General features: G+C 38.1%; 1 protein-coding gene across 2 annotated transcripts in view; it reads right to left on the reverse strand.

Annotated features, from left to right (window-relative positions):
- The window catches only part of LOC131073658 (ubiquitin carboxyl-terminal hydrolase 2), a 133,233-nt gene extending 113,486 nt beyond the window's left edge, over positions 1-19,747 (reverse strand). The window contains exons 1-2 of one of the 2 annotated variants that reach the window (XM_058010157.2): positions 19,615-19,747; positions 19,262-19,311 (exon numbers count right to left, since the gene is read on the reverse strand). In XM_058010157.2, coding sequence (XP_057866140.2) covers positions 19,262-19,311; positions 19,615-19,679 — 115 coding nt within the window. In that variant the 5' untranslated portion in view covers positions 19,680-19,747. Of the gene's footprint in view, positions 1-19,261; positions 19,360-19,614 lie in introns of both variants that reach the window. The other variant, XM_058010158.2, reaches the window with a different exon arrangement.
- Between the last annotated feature and the right edge of the window lie 446 nt (positions 19,748-20,193).

The raw sequence follows: 20,193 nt of genomic DNA on the forward strand, positions 1-20,193 counted from the left end.
AGAAAAACTATTTGGAATGCCTTGGAAAGATGTTTGACCATCAAAAGTGTGAATTTTGAGCTAAAATTGGAATTTCGCTCCTAACCCTTCCAAAGGGCCCAGAGCGAAATTCTGGATAGGTCCTGTCCCTGGCTAGGTTTTTGAGCGAATTTGACTTTTTAGGCCTTGTGAAGATCAAACCAATGTTGCCAAGTTGGGAAGTGGATTCAATGTGGGGGAGTCCGGATGAATTGAAGTGAAGGAAGTGTAAAATGAAGCCTAAAGAAGGAATTTTGCTCCTGACCCTTCCAGAGGGTCCAGAGCGAAATTCCCAAAATCACCTAGTTTGCCCATGAGGAAGGTCAAGTTGTGGATTCCCAGCCTTTGGTGAGGAGAAGGATAGCGTATGCTTGCCTTGGAAGGCATTTTGGAGTAGAGACATGATGGAATTTGTCCAAAGATGCAAAATTCGCTCCTGACCCTTCCAGAGGGTCTAGGGCAAAATCCTTTGAAACTACTATTTTTCACCTTGTTTGGGCCAGGCGAGGAGCTAATTGTGAGGTAATGTTGAAAAGAGGTCTAAATTGGCCAGGAATGCAAAATTCGCTCCTGACCCTTCCAAAGGGTCCAGGGCGAAATCCTTATAGGGCCTGTCCCTAGGGAGAATATTGAGCAAGCTTCATTTTAACATCTTCTTGTTGATGATTTAAGGTAGAAAATGCTATGTTGAAATAAATTTATTATGTGTCCTTAATCATCTTTTGGTTTGTCTTGCAGGTGAAAGAAGACCAGGCCAGGGCAAGGACGGCCTCCTCCAGTCCAACACCAGCAGGGACGACCTCCTCCAGTCCAACATCAACAGGGACAACCTCCTCCAATCCAGCATCATCAAGGACGACCTCTTCCAGTCCAGCATTTGAAGGAAAGGTACACCATCCATCCTGCACATCAAAGACAAAGGAGGTTAAAGCAAGGGTCCATTGGAGAAGCAGATAGTCTCAGAAGAGTTAATTAAAGTTAGCTTCTCAGCATCATCAAATTGAATATCTACCAAGTTGCAAGTGTCAGACAAGGTGGCATCCTAGTCATCACTCCTCCAGTCGGATTGGTCCACCTCAGCGTGTCCAGATTCAATGTACCTGACTCATCGAAGATGGCACAAACTTCGATGTACCTACCTGTTGTGACCATTTCACACATCGCCCCATTTAAAATGGGGACCCCCTCTTTTTGCTCGTTTTTCGCTCGCCTTTCGTTTTGTTTTTTTAGGATTTTGGTAGTTTGTCAGTTGTCTGGATTTAGGGTCAAGCCTTAGGGTTCCCTTTTTCGATATTTTCAGGCCAGAGTCCAGCCAATCTTGAGAGCTTTTTGAGCTTCCTTTTGTAGGATGCAATTTTGAATGAAGTGAATTCGCCAGAATGGTCTATTTTCAATTGGAATTGTGAATGCAGAGTCTTAATTTGTCTAAGTGTTGATGATCAGATGTGAATTTTATCCAATTGAGTAATTTTTGATCAAATTTTGAGTTTTTTTTATTTTTGATCCTGGGCATGGGGAATGATTTGTTTTTGCCTCGTGAAGTGATTAAACTCGTGAAATCTTGTTATTTTGGCCTGTAGGAGCAAGTTCGCTCCTGTCCCTCAGTGAAGGACCAGAGCTCGTTTTCAAAAATCTTACTGTCCTTGCAGGGTCAAGATGAATTTCGAATTGGAAGTAATAAAGAAAGGCGTGATCTTTCCGTTGAATATAAATTGAAGAATTTCACGAACACGGAAATGCCCCAGGGGTCAAAATCGCTCCTGTCCCTCAGTGAAGGACTGGAGCTTAAAATCAGACATTGCTTTGTTCTTGCAGGATTTTAACAACTTGATGATTTGAAGAGATCCGAAGAGGTGCATTTTACCCGTTGAATATAATTTGAAGGCACAAACATGAAGAAAGGTGGACCAAACATGCAAAATCGCTCCTGTCCCTCAGTCAGGGACCAGGGCGAAATCCATTGTAGCTCCCGTCCCTCTCCCAGGGACCAGAGCGAAGTTCCTCATAGGGCATGTACTGGGCAAAGATCAAGCAAGTTTTACGTTTGAAGGAAAGAAAGGAAGTGAATTGAACCTGTTGAAGACAAATTGAAGATTACAAAACATCAACAAGGGACCCAAATGCCCAAGTTCGCTCCTGTCCCTCAGCCAGGGACCAGAGCGATTTTTGCCTTAGATGAGTTTCTTGCCCAATTTGAATGATTTCCAAGTTATGGATGAGTGAAACAAAGTACAACAAGACTGTTGAAGATAAATTTTGAAGTTAGCAAAGTGAGATGAAGCCTACAAGAGCAAGATCGCTCCTGTCCCTCAGTCAGGGACCAGGGCGATATGGTGATTATGTTGCCTTTTCGCTAAGTTTAAACCTCTCCAAGACGAAGTACAAGGTGGTGAGGACGTTTTAAGGCATCTCAATGAAGAACAAAGCATCAAAGGTCGCCAGTATTGAAAGATTTGCATCAAATGTTCAAGTTCGCTCCTGTCCCTCAGGCAGGGACCAGAGCGAAATTCCTATAAAGGCCTAGATTTTGAAGGATTAACAAATATCAAGTGTCCAAGGGAATCAAAAGAACCTCATTCTACACGATGAAAGTAATTGCAAGTTGATGGATGCAAAGACAAGCTCAAAACATTGAAGTTCGCTCCTGTCCCTCAGGCAGGGACCAGAGCGATATCCACCATATTTGCCAATTCATGCAAAATTCATGCCAAGTCAAGGTTTTGCGAGGTCGCACAAGGTCTAAGGCATCTTAACGAGATGATATGCAAAGGTTTCAAACGTCAAATAACTACCAATTGAGCTAAGGAAGCTATATCGCTCCTGTCCCTCAGTCAGGGACCAGGGCGATTTTCACATGATCCTTCATTTTTTGTCAAAATCAAGACAAGACAAGGATAAGCAAGATCAAAAACATCATTTAGGAGGCGATGAACAAGAAGCAAAGATTAAAAGTTAGCAAATTTGAGCCAAGACACAAGGATCGCTCCTGTCCCTCACCAAGGGACCAGGGCGATAATCTTTCAAATAACGAATATGCCTTGTAGAAGTCAAGTGAAATGAGAGTCGAATGAAAGAATAACATTGTTTGCCCCTCACAACGAAGATTGAAGTTCAAAGTTACAAAGGTCAAGGAGAAAACACCAGGATCGCTCCTGTCCCTCTCCAAGGGACCAGGGCGATATTTGCTAAAACACTTGTTATCCTTCGAAAATCATGACAAACAAAGTTGCAAAGGGTTTAAAACGTTGTTCGAGAGGTAATGAACGAGGAGTTGATACCAAAAACGGAGAATTTCAAGTAAAAGAATAGGGATCGCTCCTGTCCCTCTCCAAGGGACCAGGGCGATATCACATCTAGAGGCATTCGTTCACACAAGTAAGACACTCAAGTTTGAAAATCCTAGCAAAAATGCCAACTTCCACGTAAGAATGGAGATGTTGAATATCAAAAGTGTAAGGATCAAGACCAAGTTGATGGATCGCTCCTGTCCCTCAGTCAGGGACCAGGGCGATAAGGTTTGCATTTTTCATCTTTAAATTTTGGCGCTCAAACACATTTTGAATTTATTTAAATGCTAGGAAAATCGATATTTAATTGAAAGCATTTAAAATTTGCGCTTGATATCATTAATTAATTATTGCCTTGTAAAAGAAAATCGAATTTATTAATTAATAAAGGCATTTAATAATTAATTATTAATTATTAATTTAAAATCAAATAGAGCGCTTGGTTTATGGAAGTCGGCCTTGTTATTTATTAAAAAAAAAACATTTTTAATTGCCTAATTTTACTAAGGTCGGCCTTTATATTTTATTTAAAATTTGTTTTTAATTACCAAGTCGGCCTAGTGGTAATTGAGGTGTGAGCGCTTATAAAGGTTGGTGAAGATTTTTATTTTCACATTATCATTTTATCATCCACACTCAAGTGCGATTTAAGGAAGACAAAGGAAGGTGCGAATTGTGTTTAGAGAGAGCGAATTTCATTTCAAGCAAGGTGGTGTGAAGTATCATCAAAGGAGGTGCGAATCTAAAGTTTCATATTGTGCGAACTTGCCAAGGATATTGGAAGATCAATCAAAGACTTGAAAGGTGGCGAAGTTGCTAACTTGAAGAAGAAATCACGTTGAGGCCATCTAATTTCGATCTTTTACCTAGGCGATTTTATTCATTTTGCATTCTAGAGTTAGCTCTCTAGTGAGGTATGGCGATATGGTTTTATTGTTTTAATTTTGAACGTTGATCGTCATAGCTTAAATTTTGAATTTTGAAATTTTGAATTCCAAGTAACTCAATCGTTTTTTAGGAAATGATAACTCAAAGACTTATCATGAGGTTTCCTAAAATTTACTCTCTAATCTATGTTATCTATTGCAAAATCTAGTTTCTAATTATGAAATGTTGTGTAGGTATGGCGACCCCGAAGGCGGGAGCATCCACCAGTCGTCCAGCTCTCATGAAGGAAGATCAAAAGACCGAAGAAGTGGAGACGAAGATCGTGTCGAAGTGGAGCAACATTGGAGATACCAACTTGGGTAGCTTCAGCACGAAGAAGTTTCGAGAGGTCCCTTACATTGGCAAGCCATCACCTGTCGCCCGGAGAATAATCGAGAGTGGCATCATTAAGGCGGCCGGCTTTCCTCCAGCTGTTCAGTGCCATGAGTTGATGATCGAGTGTGCTCATCATTATGATCCTCAGTCCAGAACGATCGTGTCCAATGAAGGGAACACTTTGGCGTACCTTTCAAAGGAAGCTATAACTGAAGCTTTCCATCTTCCAGAGCACAGGGACATGATATACAAGAGCATAGAAGGAGCCAGGTCAATGTACGAAGATGATCCAGATGCTTGTCTAAGCATCATCAACAAGAACTGGTTACTCAAGAGTCGTCCTCGTCTTAGCAAGATCCCGAACACACCACACAGGATTGATTTCTAGGAGGAGTACAGAGATTTGATTACAATGCTCAACCGAGTTACAGGAGCCCCTCACGCCTTCTATTTTGAGAAGTGGATGTTCTACTTCATCCAGGTGATTGTTCAAGGGAAGGGTACCATACATTGGGCTAGAATGATTAGCCATTGCTTGGACGTACAGTTGAGGAGACTCAAGGCTACCAAGTCCTTCCACATGAGTTCATACGTCATCTATGCCTTGATTAGGAGTTTTGAGTACGCAGGACTACCTCACAGAGGAGTGATTGGAAGAGGACCCGGCGAGGTCAGAGCTTGTGATTCCTATGCCTACTTGCATCATCCGCCAGGAAGTAACTACAAGTTAGTTAATGATACCTTCACGATGAACATCACAAGGACGTTGCAAGGTGGGATTCACAACAGATTATCTCAGGATGCACAGGAATTAATAAAGAGGTATGGTGCTTGGTTTATTCAGTTTCCGAAATTCACTTATATTAGAGTGCATGGATGTCCTTCACCTCCATACATGTTGCCGAGATATCCGACAGACAGAATCGTGTTACTTGAGGTAACAAGACAGTTGGTAGCTTATGCGAAGGCATTCAGACACAGACATGGAAATGGAGTTCCGGTACCTATCATATTGGGCAATTCAGTTGAGGTATGTCCTAATGCTTTAGCCATGGATGACGCAGAGAAGGAGTTAGCCTTGTATTCTTTTTCATCCTTTGCTTCGAGAGAAAGCTTTGATCCACATGGATATTTAGAAGAGACAGTCGGTAGGAAGTTTAAGCATGAGTACCAAATTGAAGATTTTATGATGAATCTCTTAGATGATCTTGAAGTGAAACGAAAAATGCATTCTAGATTGCCTTTGGATTTCATCAGGAAATGCAGGATTTACAGAGTGGCCGACCAAGCTCAGGACAGTGGCAGACATATCCAGTCATCCTATGATCGAGAGAGTAAATCAGTAAGGTTAGATTGGAATGAGCCCGAGGTTGTGGATTTAAATGCTTTGATGGCTCCAGTCTTGTCTTGTACTCGCAGATGGGTTGACGTACAGCATCAGAAGTTGAGAGAGCAAGGCATAGCTATTACTTTCACTTTGGAAGAGAAACCAGCCGAAGGTGGAGCTAGTGTGAGTGAAGGCAATCCTAATCCTAGAAATTCAAGTGAAGGTAACCTTCGATGTGCCAGTGAGGGCAATCTCCATCCAAGAGGTTCGAAGAGGAAAGAAAGATCAGAAAGAAGGAATCTTCCAAGAGGAAGCAAGGAGCCAATCGTGATCGTTCATCCGGTACATCTTCTAGACCAGAGATGAGGACACTTCAAGTGGAAGAATCTATGGAGTCGATGGTACAGAATGATAGGCAGGAGGAAGGACAGGCACCGCAAGGGTCACCAGATGGATCTCTCCAAGATTATGGGCTAGATGAAGATCGAGAAGGCAACGAAATAACATCTCCTCCCAGAGAAGAAGAAGTAGTGCATAAGGAAATTCAAGTTCAAGAGACAAGATCGGCCATCCCAGATTGGTTGAAGGAAAGATTAACCAAGGTGATCGTGATAGAGGACGAAGATAATGCAATTGATTTAGAGAGCCTTGTTGGACGTTCACACGAAGTAACAGAGAAGAGGAAGGCTACCAAGATGTCCAAGATGATTCGAGATGAGACTGGATCCAGAAAACTGCAGATAGCTACACCGGCAGTAGACAAATATGAAGGTGAGATCCTAGCAGAGGAATATGATATACAAACTTTTGAGCTAGGACCATCCACAGCAGAGCAGACATTGGATGATGCCACCGACTCGTTTGAGGCATTGAAAGACAAGCTTAGAGAAGAAATGGAGAAGAATAGAAAGCTTGAAAGAGAGGTCGGTGCATGGAGGACATATTTCAGTCATCTAAATGAACCTTTGGGACGTCAGGATCCAGTTAGATCACCAGTACAGGCACTTCCACTTCAATCAATTAATGAGGTAGAAAGATTCAGGAATATGGTTCAGCGTACGAGTACTTGGATGGATAAATCTCATACAGTTGCCGTAGAATTTGTAACAAGGATGATGAAGATTATTCATCAAGCTATCCAGGTTCTTGAGATAATCCACAATTTGATGATAACAGTAGCCGCATTTGCTCATACCAAAGATGTTATCATTCTTGTCTTGAAAGTAATTAGACACACATCAAGGAAGGTCTTAGCGCAAGAAAAGATCATGGATGGAGGACCTCACAGTTTGCTTCAGTGGTCAACCTTACTCCACATGAAGAGTGTTTTCTTTGAAGACATCAGTACTAGATGTAGCCAAGTGGAGGAGGTGATCAATCCGATCCAAGACAGAGTATTTGAGGTACTTCGTACCATTCTTGGCAGGAGGATCAAGGTCGAGACAGATGTGGATATGCAGGGGTTAGAGGATAGAATCAAGGTCATCTTTTGCAAGGACGCTAATGTTACAGACGAGCAATATGATCAGATGTTTGCCACCATGCTCCTGATTGAAAGAACAAAGGAACTTGAATCTTCATGGGACGCAGCTCTTCTAGATGCATTCGATCAAGTCATCCACTTGGAAGAAAGTATGAAGAATCTTCCCGAGATTCCAATTGCTGAGATCGAAGGAATCGTATCAAGATTCATTGCATATGCTAAAAAAGAACATTGGAAAGGGAATAAGATTCTAGATGAGAGGTTGTTATAGATGACATGGCATCTTATTTGTCATTGGTTTATGTCTCCTAGGTTTTTTGTGCCAAATTTAATATTTGGCTATGCATTTAATATTGTTCAGTAAAAAGGAGGCCATTTGTAACAAACCCTAATTAGGGTTTAGGTGTCATGATCTTGACCATTGATCTACTTTCAATCTGGACCTTTCATTGTAATTGAGGATGCTATTTAATCCCTCATTTTTCATTTCATTTGTAATCAATCAATGGTAATGTAATAGAGAATAGAGATAGTCAAGAGATTAGAGAGATTAGAGTTTAGAAGCAATTTGTTTTTGTAGCAAGATTGAGTTTGAGGAAAGGAATTCAAGCAATTGTTGTACATGATGACTTTGAAATCAATGAAATATTGAAGTTATGGTGTTTTGTTGCAACTTTCTTGGTTATCTTCATGGTTGTTCAATTTACTTGAATCATGCTCAATCAAAGTAGTGTGTTAATTTGAGGGATATAGTGTGAGACTTGATCTTTGGTAGGATTCGTAATCCAAACCACTAGCTTCTTGCTGATTGTAGGAACGCCTTGCGTGGTCGACTGGAGAATACCTGAATCATTTAAACTTCAATCATTATTGTATCTTGGATATGTACCTTCGTGGTAGTGTCTTTGATCTTTGATGTGTTGAAAATCATTTTGTTACCTTAGAAGATCGCATCAATTTCAATTGAGTTGTTATTTTATGGTGAAATTGAAGTTGGTAGAATCTTGCCAAGACTTGTTCACACAAAGTCATTCTTAGGGTTAGATTAGATTAGATTTCTTGCAAAACCCTATCCTTTTGTTATTTTTTGAAATGCTTCTTAGTTTAGTAAAATTTCAAGCTTTCAGAGCGTAAGACCCCTTAAGGATACAGCAAATCACATCATACCACTGGTGCTTGTCCACACGTAGAGACCCTACTAACCAGAACATTGGAGTCATCCTAACTGATCCTTCATGCGAATCTTCAGCAGTTAGAGACTTTATTCAAGAGAGGATAAGATGCCTTTAGGTATTTTATTCTGTGTATGATGGTGTACAAAATACACGTCAACACTACCCCAGTTATCCATTGGTCGAATATTCCAGAGAAGACATGTGTCCAAATAATGCAATTATTTCATTGGCCAAAATTGAGTTGTTGTAACAAACCCTAATTAGGGTTTTCATTGTAAATCTCGACCATTGATCTCAAGTTGATCTGAGCCATTGAATTGTATTGAGGGCACTATATAAGCCTGGCTCCTCATTTGTAAAGGCTAATAGTTAGTCAGGAGTTAGAAGGTGAATAGTTAGAAATAGTGAATAAGTCAGTTAATAGTATAGCAATTAGAGTAGAATAGAAAGAGAAGGCAAAGATTGTTGCCAAGATGTTGTCGTAAAAGGCTTGTAAAACTTCATTGAAGAAATGGTGAAATCTATGGGTCGATTCAACAATTTGCATGGTCTCTATACTTCTCATATTTGATTTCATGTTATTAGATGAGTGGAAGAAATGTGTTAGATTGATGGTGAAATTTGTATATCCATACTACTAGCAGTTTGTTGATTGCAGACTTGCCTTGTGTAGTCAACTGGAATCATTCAGCTTAAGCTTAACTTCAATTGTCGCTTCTTCACTGATATACATCAGCCTGATGGTGTCTATGCCTGTAGCGATGATCTGAACATCATAAAGCTTTCCTTCGAAGATCGCACTAATCTTGTGGAGATGGTCCTGGGATGTCAAAACAAGACTTAGTTAGAATTTCATCAAAGATCATTCAATGCTCCTACATTCTTAGTGTCAAAATTAGATCCTTCCCTCGCCCTCATCCTTTTTTCCTTTTTTCAAAAATCTAGGCTAGTGAAATCCTATGTTCCAGCAATATTCAAAGCAAATCAGACGTTTAGTCATCAAGTGCAAGTCCCCTTGTGATTCCAGTGAAATCACATCATACCACAAAGAGCTTATCCACGAGTAGAGAACCTACATACAAGAACCTTGGAGTTGCCTCGACTGATCCTTCAGCAAGATCTTCAGCAGTCGAGAAACTTTGCTCAAGAAAGGATAAGGTACCTTTAGGTATTTTATTCTATGTCCGCATGTGCATAGAAAACACATCAACATGGTGTTAGCTAGTCAGGAGGTTTTATGGCTTCAACAATTGATGACTGAGTTTGGGTTTCCTCCTGATAGTCTCACTATTCTTTGGTGTGACAATCAGAGTGCCATTCACATTTCCCGCAACCCAGTGGAGCACCAGAGGACTAAACACATTGAGCTTCATGCACTTCATCAGACAGTTGATTCAGGATGGCTTTCTCATATTGGAGTACATTCCTACAAAGGAGCAGGTTGCTGACATCTTCACTAAACCTTTTGCATCTCTGCGCTACCTTCAGTTGCACTCTATGCTTGAGGTGAAGGAAGTTGTCCTTGGGGGGTCTCATTGAGGCCTTCCTTCCTTAATGTTTTTTTTTAGCATGCTTTTCCATCTCTTTTTGGAGTAGAGTTTTTTCCCACGTGGTTTTCTCTATTTCTCCAATTTATAGAGATTTGGTTGTGATTGGGTTAACTCATCATGCCTTGTTGCCGGGACCCAAATTTGCCTTCATCATGTAGTTGCATTTTGCTTCATGCATTTAGTTTTTTAGCTAATCCCTAAGTTCATTTTAAGGGGGGTGTGAGTTATCATGCATTAGCTAATAATTCTTTATTTAATTATTAGTCTATTATCCTCTACGCTTAAGCTAAATTTAGGCATTTAATAATATGGTAGGTATTTAATAATTATTCTAGATATTAAATACACTTTATCCCTTTAGGGTTTCTTTAGGGTTGCTCAACTTTAGGGTTGCATATTCTCCTATTATAAGGATTGTATTGTACTTTTTTATTTCATTCCCTTTCTGAATGATAATTTTTTTCTTCAGAGTCATTATTGTTTTTTTGCCTCCATTCTTCTCTTGTGACAGGTATTTTACTTGAAAGTGTTATTGGGATCTCTGAAGTTGTATTTCTCAACTTCTTCAGTAACAAATACAACAATAAACTTCATACAAAAATATCTATTTTTTGTTTTCTTTATCGTTAATTTTGTAATAATTTTTTTGAAAAATCAATTTCTTAGGTGAGAGAACCTTTGGTCAAGGTTCTTCATCTAGTGGATGGAGACAACATGCTAATGGGTTTCCATTATGAGGCCATGGATAAGGCCAAAGAGGCCATTTTGCGTTACCATGGTGGCAACAACAAGAAATATGAAATCATTTGGCACAGCATTAATTGCATATGGACAAACGAACTCCACCAACCAATACAAGCCATGGCCTACTACTTGAACCTAGAGTTCTACTTCTCTAATACATTTAAGGTTGATGAGGAGGTCATGGCAAGTGTTATTTCATGCATTGATAAGATGGTGCTAGATGCTAGGATAAGAGACAAAGTTTTTGATGAGTTGGAGGTAGGATTTACTACATCTTATTTATGGATTTGGCTCACTAGAAACATTTATTTTACATATATAATAATTAATGCTATATTTCAGCAATCTATTCATGGCCTATAAGGGTGCGGAGAGGAGACTCTTTTCTTCAGCTCAAGCAATTCAAAAGAGAGAAAAACAACCAGATAAAAAAAAATCTTTTAATTTTTGGCTCAATACTACAAGTAGAAATTAGAAACTTGATTCTTATATTTTTTACTTAATTCTTATATGTTTTAAAAAATTTATTGTGGATTTATGGTGGGACGATTATGGTGTTGGCATGCCAAATCTTCAAAGCCTAGCCATCTATATTTTGTCCCAGCCCTATAGTGCTTCTAAGTGTGAAGGCAATTGGAATCTATTTGAGAGCATTCACATGAAGAAGAAAAACAAGTTGACCCAAAAGTGTTGATTTTATGCTTTCAGATTGATGTAAAACTCAGAAATCAGAATTTAGTTTCTAATTAAATTGTTTGTTGTAAAATTTAGAGATTTCTAGATTTAGGCATAACATAGAAATGAACAAATAAGAACAAAACACAATTACCCTGGGAAAACCTCCTAGGAGGAAAAACCCAGCCAAAAAAGATCCTCAGATCTGATTATGGATTATATTCAATATTCTAATTACAATACTTATCTCAAGTACTTGTAGAGGTCTGAGATGTTCACTCTTAGGGCTGATGAAATCTTCAACAAGTCTCCACTTTCATAAGCATTGGATCTGCCCCTTTAGCACACCAACCAGCAATCAGGTTCATACACTAGATCTGCACTTTTAGTGCATCTTACGTCTGCTCTTATGCTTGAAACTGGTCTGTAATCACAATGCCTTGAAGCTGGAGCAGTTCGCACTTCTTTATGATGGTACGTACTTGATGTTAGCACCTTCAATGGCAGGTATGACTCACATGCATTCCTTCTTCTGACTTTGCATTAAGCAGGTTTATATTTCGCATGAAATGATGTATTGTATATGGTGTGTTAAATGAGGTGAAGATGCCCTTTATTTATATGTGGTGCAAGATCTAGATATGTCGGCCTTTACTTTATTAATATCTCTTTTACCGAAATGCTTTATTAGATAGGGTCGGCCCTATTCATGGGAGCATGTTACCTTGAATGTGACGTGAGGTTTTTAGGAAGTGTCGTGAGAGAGGGCCCAACCCTATGCGTTGAAGGAGGGGCCAGCCCTTTGGGCGGATTCCAATGTTGCCCAAGGCAATTGGAATCTGCCATTCCTACCTAATTACAATCAACACTCCCTCTTAATTAGGGAGGAGAAAAACATAAACATAATCTTCCATTTTGCACACAAGCAAAGAATGGATTACATAATCAGAATATTGTAGTTTTCCATCTTGCACACAAGCATATAATGTAACTACATAATATAATCTTCCAGCTCACACACAAGCATAGACTGGATCCATCTTACATTGCCCGCAGAGGATGGTTAACAATAACTCTTCTCCCTGAGAAGATTACAATACCACCTCACATTGCCCATAGAGGATGGTTAACAATAACTCTTCTCCCTGAGAAGATTACAATACCACCTTACATTGCCCGCAGAGAGTGGTTTGATACAACACAATGTATCTCTGAGGTTGAGACTCCCTCTCAATCAGGGTTTCATTTTCCAAAACACCGAGTCTGTCTTTGAAGTACACAAACTTAACTTTGGACAGAGGCTTGGTAAGAATATCTACAACCTGCTCATCAGTGCTGACATACTTCGGCTGAATGATGCCTCTTTGCACCATATCTCGAATGAAGTGATAATGAGTTTCCACATGTTTTGACCAGTCATGAAATACTGGATTGATAGACATTTTGATACAACTCTAATTATCACAATGAATAACTGTAGGTCCCCAAGGTTGTACAAACAGCCCAGCAAGAAGCTTACAAAGCCACACTGCTTCTCTAGAAGCAACACTTGCTGCAATATACTCAACTTCAGCAGTACTTAGTGCAACTGAGGATTGTTTTCTGCAAGCCCAAGAGACCACTGCGGATCCTAAGCTGAAACAAATGCCGGAAGTGTTTTTCCTGTCTTTGACACTTCCAGCCCAATCTGCATCTGAATAACCTTCCAAGGTTATTGAAGTGTTAAGTGGATACTTCAGCCCATAACCAACAATGCCTCGCAAGTATCTTAGGATGTGCTTGGCTGCAACAAGATGAACATGTTTGGGCATGCTCATGAACTGGCTGAGAGCATTCATTGCAAAGCATATGTCTGGTTTAGTGTTAACTAGATACATCAATGATCCAATCAATTGCCTGTACTCCGATGGATCTGCAAAATCAGAGTTAGCTGCAGAAACACTTAACTTCTTTAAGTTAGATTCCATAGGAGTAGACATAGGTTTACAATCCATCATTCTAAATCTTTTCAAGATATCAATAGTATACTTTCTTTGACTTAGAAAAATTTCATTCTTTGCCATACTTCTAGACCTAGAAAATAATGCATTAGACCTAAGTCCTCCATTTCAAATTTTGAAGCTAGTTCTTTCTTACATCTAATGATAAGTTCATTGTTACCAGTAAGAAATAAATCATCCACATATAGAACTAGAATTAGCATTTCATCATTGGATAACTTAAAGTAGATGTTAGAGTCAACATTATTTTTACAAAATTCTAAACTTAACAAGTATTTATCAATTCTTTCATACCAAGCACGAGAGGCCTGTTTGAGGCCATACAGAGCTTTCTTCAATCTGCACACATGAGTTTCTCTATCCTCAATCTCATAACCCTTAGGTTGTTTAATATAGACTTCTTCCTCAATGACACCATTAAGGAATGCAGTCTTAACATCTATTTGAAGTAGCTTCCAGCCTCTAGCAGCAGCAATAGCTATTATAGTTCTAATAGAGGTATATCTAGCAACAGGAGCAAATGTTTCTTCATAATCTATGCCTTCCTTTTGAGAAAAACCACGAGCTACAAATCTAGCCTTATATTTTTCAATACTAGACATCAACGTTATGTTTAATTTTGAATAACCATTTAGAGGAAACAACAGATTTACCTTTGGGTTTGGGCACAATGTCTTAAACATCATTCTTGATGATTGACTGATACTCTTCGTCCATAGCAAGCTTCCAGGCATGATACTTCAGGGCTTCTTCAACATTGCAAGGTTCAGATTCAATGAGATTACACATCAATGCAACGTAGTTGGAGAATACTTGAGGTCTCTTGGTTTCTCAGAAAGTGCCACTGGGAGCAGCAAATCTTTCGGCTTCTTGAATGGTGTTTCTTACCCAAAGTGGCCTCTTTTTGGTAACAACAATGTCACTAGGTATATCAGTGGGATTAATAGGCTCTGGTGGATCATTATGTTCTTCTTGAGGTGGAGTTTCAACAGGCTCCCTCTGAATCTCAGGGTTAGAATCAACATTCATATCTTGATTGTCATTAACTTCATCAATAACAGAAGAACCTTTTGATTTCTTAAAGGCAATATCTTCTTCAAAAGTAACATCCCTATTTACCTCAACATACCTTTGACCTGAAATATAGATCCTGAAGGCCTTGGAGGATTCACTATATCCGACTAGCATGCCTTTCTTCTCGGAGGGCTCCAACTTGGTTTGCTTTTCCTTGGGCACATGAACATAAACAGGACTTCCAAAAATTCGGAGGTGACTGATGTCTGGTTTGGATCCTGTGAAGGCTTCTTCAGGAGTCATATTCTTTAGAACACGGTGAGGTCATCTATTCTGAATATATACCGCTGTTCTAGAAGCCTCAACCCATAGAAAGGTCTGCAAATCTTGATCATGAATCACAGCCTTTGCAGCCTCAACAATAGTTCTATTCTTCCTTTCAGCAACTTTGTTTTGTTGAGGATTGTATGGAACACAGAACTCCCTCTTAATTCCTGACTCAACACAAAAATCATAAAAGCTACCGGAAGTATACTCACCTCCATTGTCAGATTTTCGACATTTAATTCTTTTACCAAAGGAGTTTTCAGTCAATGCCTTAAACTCTTTAAATTTACTTAAGTCTTCATCAGATTCTTTAGATTTCAAGAAGTAGATCCAAGTTTTCCTAGAGAAATCATTTACGTAATAAAGAAATCCACTAGGAGATGTTATAGACATAGGACCACATAAATCAGAGTGAACAAGTTCTAGTTTATCTTTAGCTCTATTTTCACTTTTATGAAAAAGGCTTTTAACATTTTTATTTATAGCACAACCTTTGCATGTATTATCATGAATTTGACTGAGTTTAGGCATACCTTTGACTAACTTTTCAAGAGAGGGAAGTGTTTGATAGTGTGAGTGTCCAAGTCTTCTATGCCATAGCTCACAGGATTCGGGAGCCTTATTAATGAGGGCTTGAACAGGGTTAGTAGAGAGCTTATATAAACTATCATATCTATTACCAATTACACGAGCAGATTTAAAACTAGATTTATTAGGCCAAGCAAGTACTTTTCCCTCAGAAAATGCAATTTGATAACCTTTATCTTCTAGAGCAGAAATGGAAATTAAGTTTCTTTTGATTCCAGAAACAAATAAGATGTCACTAAGGTGAAGTGAAATACCAGAGTCTAAATTTAAAGTAGTGTCAGAACCTCTTACCAAATATCGAGCATTGTCACCAATTACCACGTGAAGATTGGTATCCTTTTCTACTAAGTCTGAAAGATGATCACGGTAGCATGTGATGTGTCTGGAAGCACCACTGTCAATCAGCCATGTATTACTGTCTATGGGTATGCTTCTTGACAGGGCAGAGATGAATAAGAAGTCATCATTTTGTTCTGAGACTTCATTTAAGTTGGCTTCTCTTTGAGTAGGACATTCTAACATTCTTTAGCATAGTGACCAAATTTGTCACATCTGAAACATCGAACACGAGAGATATCTCTTGGTTTCTTCCAAGAATGCTGAGAACTAGGTGGTCTAAATTCTCTATTTCTCTTTGAATAATGTTTCTTCCAATTTCCACCTTTCTTGCATTGGGTTGCAAGCGTGTTGATCATCTACATGGGGACCTTGTGATAAGGCGTGACTCTTCTTGAATGCAATCATTCTTAAGGCGACCAAGGGTAGGTAACTCAGTTCTACCACTTATGGTTTATATAAAAGACTCCCATGAGTGTGGTAAACCATTTAGGGCAATCATAACAAGATCCTTGTCTTCCATGTTATGTGCAATTGTACCTAACTGATTCTTTAGTTCTGAAATTCTCATAAAATAAGAAATAACATAATCTTTTTTTGACATTTTGATATTAAGTAATTGTTGTCTTAAGGTAATTGCCCTACTGAGATTGTTAATTCCATAGGTACCTTGAAGATGACTGAATATTTCCCTTGCAGTAATGAATGAGGCAATGGAGGTGACTAGGTGGTCTTTAACTGAATCAATGAGAAGCTTTTTGGCCTTAACAGCATCCCTTTTGAATTGTTTTAGCTCAGCTGCATCCATAGGTTCAGTTAGCTCTTTCGCTTCTATGAAGTGAAGAAGATCTTCTTCCTCTAGAGCCACCATGATTCGAACCTTCCATGCAGCAAAGTTGAGATTTCCATCAAGCCTATCTTCAACTTTCAGCCCCATTGACCTGACCTGTGAATGAGACAACAATTTGGAAATAAAGGAGTACTAAATTCTGAAATCTGAAAGTTGATCTAGCCTATAGCTCTGATACCATGTTGATTTTATGCTTTCAAATTGATGTAAAACTCAGTAATCAGAATTTAGTTTCTAATTAAATTGTTTGTTGTAAAATTTAGAGATTTCTAGATTTAGGCATAACATAGAAATGAACAAATAAGAACAAAACACAATTACCCTGGGAAAACCTCTTAGGAGGAAAAACCCAGCCAGAAAAGATCCTCAGATCTGATTATGGATTATATTCAATATTCTGATTACAATACTTATCTCAAGTACTTGTAGAGGTCTGAAATGTTCACTCTTAGGGCTGATGAAATCTTCAACAAGTCTGCACTTTCATTAGCATTAGATCTGGCCCTTTAGCACACCAACCACCAATCAGGTTCATACACTAGATCTGCACTTTTAGTGCATCTTAAGTCTGCTCTTATGCTTGAAACTGGTCTGTAATCACAGTGCCTTGAACCTGGAGCAGTTTGCACTTCTTTATGATGGTATGTACTTGATGTTAGCACCTTCAATGGAAGGTATGACTCGCATGCATTCCTTCTTCTGACTTCGCATTAAGCAGATATATATTTCGCATGAAATGATGTACTGTATATGGTATGTTAAATGAGGTGAAGATGCCCTTTATTTATATGTGGTGCAAGATCTAGATATGTCGGCCTTTACTTTATTAATAACCTTTAATTATTAATATCTCTTTTATCGAAATGCTTTATTAGATAGGGTCAGCCCTATTCATGGGAGCACGTTACCTTGAATGTGACGTGAGGTTTTTAGGAAGTGTTGTGAGAGAGGGCCCAGCCCTATGTGTTGAAGGAGGGGCCAGCCCTTTGGGCGGATTCGAATGTTGCCCAAGGCAATTGGAATCCGCCATTCCTACCTAATTACAATCAACAAAAAGTGTCTCAATGATCTTGTCTTCATTAGGTACAACCTTCACCTTCGAACTAGAAATGTGAAGGGCATTTCACATGATTCCATCGACTTGGATGAGATTGATCTTTATGGTGAATAAATTGTCGATGAACAAGACGATGTCCTCTTTACTAATGAAGATCTTGCAAAATTGGAGAGAATTACAGCTGAAGAAGGAAAAGTGGATGCAATGAAGAAAAATGAACACACTTTTGAAGAAACAATCTATTATCATTTTGATACTAACTTACCTTCTAGTTCAAGGCCTAAAAATTTTACACTAGAAGGGGAAAGAGGAAGTGTGGATCGTATTTGGTTGTTTTGTTTTTTTCATTTTGACGTATCATCATATGTAAACATTTATAAATTTATTATGTTGTTATATATTTGGAATGATGAAATTTCAAATTTTGAGAGTGAGAGAATTATATAATCTCTAATGTTTGCATTATGACAAATTGATAGTCAGATTAGACTTTAATGTTCTCTAAATGCACTAATTTCTTTTTTGGGGTGTAAGTATGAGGTTTTCTTTTTGTCGAGTTCGTGTCAAGTCCCAAATCTGAGTCAAAATTTTGGGTTGCAGAGTCTAAGTCTTTAAATTATGGTATTACCAAATGCTGAATAGGGGCAGCTGCATATTTTCTCTGTTTTTGTCATTTTGTAGTCAAAACTTTCAGCCTTTGAGTGTTTTACTGTAAAATTTATATTATAAATGCAGTTTAACAATGAAAGCAATTAAATTTTGTTAATATGTTTGTCAAGTGTAATGTGAAATCTCAAAAATCTAAAGTTATATATTAAAGTATATAATGTCTATGATTAATGCATTATTAATGTTATCATATAAATATTTGAAATTTTCTTCTATATTTGAAAAATCCTATTTTTTAAAATAGATATCCCATGCCATCCACCAAAAAATGCCCTCCAAAAAACCATCCCAAAAATGTGGTCTTCCATCCCCTACTGTCTTTTTCCTAAAAACTTTGGGGAACATAGATATACATGCGTGTGTATATATATAAGTCTATATGCATACATTTGAGTGTGTATGTAGATAAAGGTGTCCATATGCAAGTGTGTATATATGTGTGTGAGTGAATGTATATATATATACACAAAGATATAGATTTATATATACATATACACACATATACATTAGTTTATCTATCTATTCATATATTTTTGTGTATTTATATGTGTGGACATTTATTCATATGTATATACTACATACATGCACATGTGCGTGTATATATATGTGTTTGGCTGTCTGTGAAGTAGTAATATACCTGTCATTTTGTGAAATGATACAATTAACTAACCAGTCATTATGTGATATGGAGCGAAAAAACAACTATTGTAAACTTAAATGGTTTTTGGCGACCATGAGCAGGTGCACTACGGGGTTGAAGCATCAATGGAAACCATAAAGCCATACATAGTTATAAAAAAATGTATGAAGCAAAACAAATATTTTCACTAGCGAGGCATTCGATATAGTATAAATTGATGTAAGATGAGTAAGAACGGATGGAACATAGAAAACTTACCGGGATCCGACTCGATAGTGCACCAAGACATCCTGAAGACTAGTCTTCGGCTGCACCCGGAAGATCACTGGCTACGATTTTATAAACTAAAGAGAAAGCTGTTTCAAAGAAATTGAAGGGATATATCACCCTCTTAAATTTAAGAACGGTGCAAAACAAAATAAGAAATAGGGCAAAGATGAGGAGCGAGCCCTATAGCAAACTCAAATTGCTATAAAATGGCATAAACCACACCATTTGTGGCGACTGGGTAATCAAAGGACACTGAGAAACAAAACTAAGTGTAATATAGAGGCGCCCGCTTCTAGATAGTCAAGAACCGAGGGGTTTACTGAACATTCAAATTAAATTACCTGCAACAACTCAATCCTTCTAAATTCGCCTGCAAAACAATGGAAAAATGTAACTTTTTTCGCATATTCAGAAAAACTGTCTGCCACAAATTTTGTAGTTAATTTTCTTTTAAAATCAAACAGGCATTTATATTAACTATTAAAAATATTTTAAATATATCACCACAAGGAAAAATAAATAAATAAATAGAAATACAAACTAAAATTAGTCAATCCTTTTGACAATATGGCAAAGGCATAAAAATTTTATGTTATTCTTGCTGCTTCTTTTTTTAGGTACAAATAAGAAAATCATACCTTCAATTGCTTTTAGGAATGTACTTTTGTCATGTCAAACTTTGGTTTGGTGTTTTATAGGATTAACAAGTTGAATTCCAGAGTCTTAGGGTAATAATTTTAAAACTTTATTTTCGATTATGATTATAATTCAATGGCTTTTAGTAAAATGTTGTCAAAAGGATATTAAAATGACATCAAATATTTAGTTATATTAATGCCTATCACACAAGGGAGTAGATCATGATATGAATGGCCTTCAATGACCTCCTGCAACCAAGTGGAAAAAGATTTTCATTGAAA

Source organism: Cryptomeria japonica, chromosome 11 (genome assembly GCF_030272615.1).
Source record: "Cryptomeria japonica chromosome 11, Sugi_1.0, whole genome shotgun sequence".
Lineage (NCBI taxonomy): Eukaryota > Viridiplantae > Streptophyta > Pinopsida > Cupressales > Cupressaceae > Cryptomeria > Cryptomeria japonica.